Genomic DNA, 6,000 nt, shown 5'->3' on the forward strand with positions numbered 1-6,000 from the left:
GCACGCTCACTTCCTAACAGCCTGGGAGGTAGATACCATTGCTGCTTGTGGTTTAGTACAAGTAAGGGAAGGGTCAACCTGACCATTCTCCATGTGTTTTATCAACTAGTGAGCCAGAAAGCTGTTCTAATACCCTTCCACCTGCCCCCTCTGATCTTGACTACTTCTATGACCACTCTCGTTTTCCCAAACAAGGTTTGGCCTATGATTTTCTCTCAGTCTGATGTTATCTCTGTTCCAATGTGCTAATCTAGACCTCAGCGTCTTCCTATCTCTGGGCATTTGGTGAGAAGGAAGAAGCAGACCCCTATGCTCAGGCTACCACCTTGGTCACATCTCTTTGCAGTCATCTTGGTAGAGAAAACCCTTAAAACCCTGACTCTTCTTATGTGTTTGAAGGAGACAAACCCCACAAGTGTGAGTTCTGTGACAAGTGCTTCAGCCGGAAGGACAACCTGACTATGCACATGCGGTGCCACACCAGCGTGAAGCCCCACAAGTGTCACCTGTGTGACTACGCTGCCGTGGACAGCAGCAGCCTCAAGAAGCACCTGCGGATACATTCCGACGAGCGGCCGTACAAGTGCCAGCTCTGCCCCTACGCCAGCCGCAACTCCAGCCAGCTCACCGTACACCTCCGGTCCCACACAGGTACGTCCCACACCTCGAAACCTCGGTGCCTCCCTTGTTTTCTAATTCCTTAGCGTTCATTTAGTTAAAGCACAAGCAACTTAAATGACTTCAGGGTGTAAGTAAAGAAGTTTGGAGCTTCTCTGTTGATGGTGAAGTTTGTGGTTTCTTCTACCGGGACAACAGCTTTCAGTAAAACATGAAAGTCTGACAGCTGGGTTCTCTAACTTGACTACATAGAGTACCACTGGGGATGATAATCCAGTTTAGCAGTCAGGAAGCAAAGGATGTATCTCAATAAAAGTCTGATGTGTAAACTAGGTGTTTCTGTCATTTAACTGAAACTCTGATTGCGTGGCTTAATTCAGAAACGTGCAGCAAAATCACCTGAATGTAACTGCAAGTCACAGACTTCTAGGTCTAGAAGTTAGACTTTGCAGAAAAGCTTTTCCTTCCCTTCTTCGTGAGACCCTGTTGAAATAACAAGATAGAACCAACCAACCCCACATGGCCCAGAAAAATGGGCATGGGGAGGCTCATAAGGAGAGTCGTAAAATGAGAATTTCCAGTGAATTCATGGAAAATGGCAAGCAGACAGGCATATACTGACATCTGAAATTGAGTAAAGAACACTGTGTCCCAGCAGACAAATGGGAGGTAGCTATAGTGTTGGGAGCCAGTCTTTCCAGCCAATTTCTGTCTGCGTTGAGCGTTCTGGACTTGGAACTGGTGTGTAGGCTGCAAAGGTCAGAGTTCAGAGGAGAAGCTGAAGCCTATTAGCAAAATGGTCTAAACTATCCAGTAACAGGTAAAACCCATGACACCTATGTCTAATCCTTAAACCAGTCTACTCTTCCTAACTGTAAAATGTCAACTGTGGATTATCTCATCATCTGCAGAAAATGAGTGGTATGAAATGTGCCAAATCTAACAAATAACAAATTCTGGAGATAACAGAGTACTTGGGTAACTTACAAGAATTTTTCAGTTTTCTTTGGTATCTATCCACCGGCAGAAATGTTGCATCCAAGAAGAGTTTTATGGGCAAAGGTAGTCAGAAAAAAGAGGTATGAATTGAAACTAGGGTTGCTGGCTATAAAGTTAAACTTCCCAGAGACCAGGAAAAAAGTTGGAGAACTAATGATAAGAAGATAGAAGTCTGGTTTCTGACTAGGTCTAGGAAGAAAAGAGAAGTGAGAAAATCAAATGAGAAAAATTTTTCAATTCTCGGGGGCCATGAGAGATGAAAGGGCTTACAAGATGCCACACAGGACAAAGGGAATGGCTGGAGAGATCCATACCTAGAAAGACTTTCCAGTAATATTGGCTTCTCGGAGATAGTGGAACAGTGCCCACAAAATTAAGAAATGATTTGGTATGTAGACTTCTATACCCAGCCAGACTATCTCAAGTGTGAACGTAGACTAGACAGCAATGCACAAGGACTTGAGACTTCACTCACAGCCACCAGGCTAGTGGAAGTTACTGGAAGATAAACTCTAGCAAAACAAGGGAGGAAACAAAATTTGGCATGAGATATTTGATATGTGAAGATCTGAATGAAGCTGACTGGGGTTGTAATAAAGGGAAATATCAGGATGATACTTATATGGAAAGTTAAGAGGAAATTCAGCAAATCAGAAACTCAAAATCCATAAGAGATTCCATGTAAAATGTTACATGATTAAGAGACTGGATGGCTTTTGAGATGATGGTGAGATTCTTTTTTCCTTCAATGCACAAGCCAAGAAGCAGGACCCAAGTGAGCATGTAAGAAAAGAGAATCAAGGGAAGGGCAAGATAGGGGTATGGGATTAAGAGATACAGACTACTGTGTATAAAATAAGCAACAAGGATGTACTGTCCAGCATGAGGAAATATAGCCATTATTTTGTAATAACTTTAAATGGAGTATAATCTATAAAAATATTGAATCAATATGCTGTATACTTGAACCTAAGATAATATTGTAAATCAAAATATTTCAATGTAAAAAGAGAATCGAGGTGAACTTGATACTAGCCACACGATCAACTGGCCCAGGTGGAAGTGGACGTAATCCCAGTGCAGAATTTGGCTCAGATGAACGTCACATACCCAGTCATAATATACATTACTTGTGGTTTGTGTCTAAAGTTTAAAGCAACTAGTTAAAGCATGGGAATTAAGTCAGAATGCAAACCGAACTTAAATGTAAAAATAAAGCTATTTCTCAAGCAGGGAGAAGGTAGTGTGACAAAGAGAAAGGAATCCTTAAACCTCTCAAGCTGATGGACTAAAAGTTGAAGCTATTACTCATTTTAGAAAGTAAGGCTAGAAGAGTCAAAATCACAACCAACAATGCAGGAGAAGTTTGGGGAAAGGATGGTTATACAGGATAAGTAAGAATCTCATCTTTTCATACAGTCAACTGACAATGATATTTAAAGTAACAACCTCCAAAAGAACTAAACCCTTAGCAGTGCCTCCAGGGAGTACCGAGGAGGCTATGGCATTTCATGATTTGTCTTCTCCTGCTGCCATATTCATGAGTTAATTTTATAAATGAAATTCATTCTGCCATCGTGAAACTGCAAAACTTTAATAATACAAGCCAGTTAACTGATGTAAAAATACAGGTTAAACACTAAAGTGAGCACGTTTGTTAAGTCTTAACTTGATTTGGAACAGTTGTGTGTAACATAAACCACACCTCTTCCTTCCATGTCCAAATTTGGGATGTCAAGTTAAGTGAGTTTAGATCTGAAACGGAAGTGTCCTGAAGAGTGTGGACTTGGATGCCATGATGCCTGGATTCAAATCCCTGCTGTTTGGCCATGGTCGAATAACTTGACCTCTGAGCCTCCGTTACCCCATCTATTAAAATGGGGGTAGTAGTACCCATACGTAGGATTGTCGTGAGGATTAAGCGAGTTAATATACGTGGTAAGTGGTGGTGTTACGAGGTGACAAGTCATTGGAGTTCAAAGACCCAGCTACCTCTCTGCGGCCAGGTGTTCTGAGGTGTGTTTGGGGGGAGTTCTGTGTTGCCTGCCTGCTCTAATGGAAACACACCTTCCGTTGCTAGGGGACACCCCCTTCCAGTGCTGGCTCTGTAGCGCCAAGTTCAAAATCAGCTCGGACTTGAAAAGGCACATGATCGTGCACTCGGGGGAGAAGCCTTTCAAGTGCGAGTTCTGTGACGTCCGCTGCACCATGAAGGCGAACCTCAAGTCGCACATCCGCATCAAGCACACCTTCAAGTGCCTGCACTGCGCCTTCCAGGGCCGGGACCGGGCCGACCTCCTGGAGCACAGCCGGCTCCACCAGGCCGACCACCCCGAGAAGTGCCCCGAGTGCAGCTACTCCTGTTCCAGCGCCGCCGCCCTGCGCGTGCACAGCCGGGTCCACTGCAAGGACCGCCCCTTCAAGTGCGACTTCTGCAGCTTCGACACCAAGCGGCCCAGCAGCCTGGCCAAGCACATCGACAAGGTGCACAGGGACGAGGCCAAAACAGAGAACCGGGCCCCGCCGGGCAGGGAGGGGCCCCGAGAGAGCGGTGGGCAGCACGTGGCCCAGATAGTGACCCAGCGGGCCTTCCGCTGCGAGACCTGCGGCGCCTCCTTTGTCAGGGGCGACTCTCTGCGGTGCCACAAGAAGCAGCACAGTGACCATAGTGAGAACAAGAGCTCGGGCTTGGTCACCTTCCCGCCCGAGAGCAGTGCCTCGGGGCAGCTGGGCACCCTGGTCTCCGTGGGGCAGCTCGAGACGTCCCTGGAGCCCAGCCAGTGCCTCTAGTTTCGCCGGAGAGGGTGGGCAGCCGTCCGGAACGCCAGACACGCGCCCCTGCCCGGCCCTCTGCACTCAGGCCTTCGAGCCAGACTTGAGTCACCAGCTGAGGGGACACCTGCTCCAGCGAGGCCATGGCCCCAGTCACCGCGGCCTGAGGGCAGGCAGGCGCCAAGGCAACGCTGTGGAGACCCTCCCCCATCCGTGTCCCTGTCTTCTCTCCAAGAATCGTCTAAGCGGGTTGTCTCGGTTCCAAGGTGGGGGGCGTCCACCGAGCACTGCTCCCTCCGATAGGGATGGTTTCTTCGCGATGGATTCCAGTTCTAAAACCAGTCCATCTCCGATGGCATTATGAAACTAATTAGACCACATGGAAAAACTAATACTAGGCTCATCTGTAGAGCGGGAAAGGTGAAGGTGATGGCGGGGTACCTGGAGGGTCTGGGGTGGCCGGAAAACTTCTGTTTCTTAACGTGGGTGGTGGTTTATGAGTATTCGCCTTCCGCGTTTTTTGTGTGGTTCCTTTTATCTATTGTCTTATAATAAAAAGGCAAGCTCATCTGTAGAATGGTGTAAGAGGGGCACTCCATGTTTATGGTCTTCCACAGACAGGTTATGGTGTGGGGTGCTGCGGTGCTGCCCCGGCCCCCGTAGTAATTTCTCTGTAAATGCACGTGGGAGATCTGTGGCTTAGTGCTGTAGTGAAGCGAAATGCAGTTTGATCTGTAGGTGGCGCCAAAGATCAAGCTGACGCTAGCTCAGCCTGTGATTGTGTGTGTTGTGAAATTCAACCTTGGCCTACTTGGGTTCATAAAAAGAGATGAGGGGCCCAGTGGGTCCTGGGCTTGGTTCTGGGACATATGATGCGTGGGAAAGCCTGAGACTTGTGTCTTCATCACGGTAAGCCCTTGGTGTTTGCTGAACCAACAAACGAGAAACCCCAAACCTCTTGTAAATGGACATTTCACTTGACGGAAACTTAGGAGGCCATGGAATGCCAGTGGATATATAATTTATCCAAAGTTGCTTTGTTCTTTTCTTCAAATACAGTCTTTGTTTAATACAAATTCTTGTGTGCTCTCATCAAGCTAAACATCTGTGCTTTTAAAACATTGAATAGATCCATTGTTTTGGATACACTAGAAACAAGGATGTGAAAACATTTTTTTATAGATTGTATGCAGGGGACTATGTCACTTATGAAATAGAGGTACAGAACTTATTTTAGAAATTTTGTTTGAACAAATCTGATTCCGTTTAAGTCTGACTTCGGGCGAGTTATAACGCACTGTTGGATCTTTTTGTGAGAAGAAAAGATGGAAATGATAGCAGAGAGAATTAATCATTTCTTTGCTCTAGAGCTATTTTTGGTTGTTCAGAAGTGTTTTGTTACTGAATGCTGGTGCATTGTACAGATTCTTTAGTCACCTTTCTGCCGTTTGTCAAAGAGTCTTATCTGTGTTTCTGTTCTAGTAACAGAAGGGCTGTTGACCTTTCAAGTGGGAACCGATAGATCGAAATCGTATAGACGTTGCTTGTACTTCTGGTGTTATAGCTCTTCAGATAAACAGGAAAAATATCAGCCTCTTTAGAAGACATTTT

General features: G+C 45.9%; 1 protein-coding gene across 2 annotated transcripts in view; it reads left to right on the top strand.

The window, feature by feature from the left end:
* ZFP64 (ZFP64 zinc finger protein) overlaps positions 1-5,376 on the top strand; it is a 77,789-nt gene extending 72,413 nt beyond the window's left edge. The window contains exons 8-9 of one of the 2 annotated variants that reach the window (XM_060123539.1): positions 400-651; positions 3,698-5,350. In XM_060123539.1, the coding sequence (XP_059979522.1) occupies positions 400-651; positions 3,698-4,407 (962 nt within the window). In that variant the 3' untranslated portion in view covers positions 4,408-5,350. Of the gene's footprint in view, positions 1-399; positions 652-3,697 lie in introns of both variants that reach the window. The other variant, XM_060123540.1, reaches the window with a different exon arrangement.
* Positions 5,377-6,000: the final 624 nt, after the last annotated feature.

This window comes from Lagenorhynchus albirostris, chromosome 15 (genome assembly GCF_949774975.1).
Source record: "Lagenorhynchus albirostris chromosome 15, mLagAlb1.1, whole genome shotgun sequence".
NCBI lineage: Eukaryota > Metazoa > Chordata > Mammalia > Artiodactyla > Delphinidae > Lagenorhynchus > Lagenorhynchus albirostris.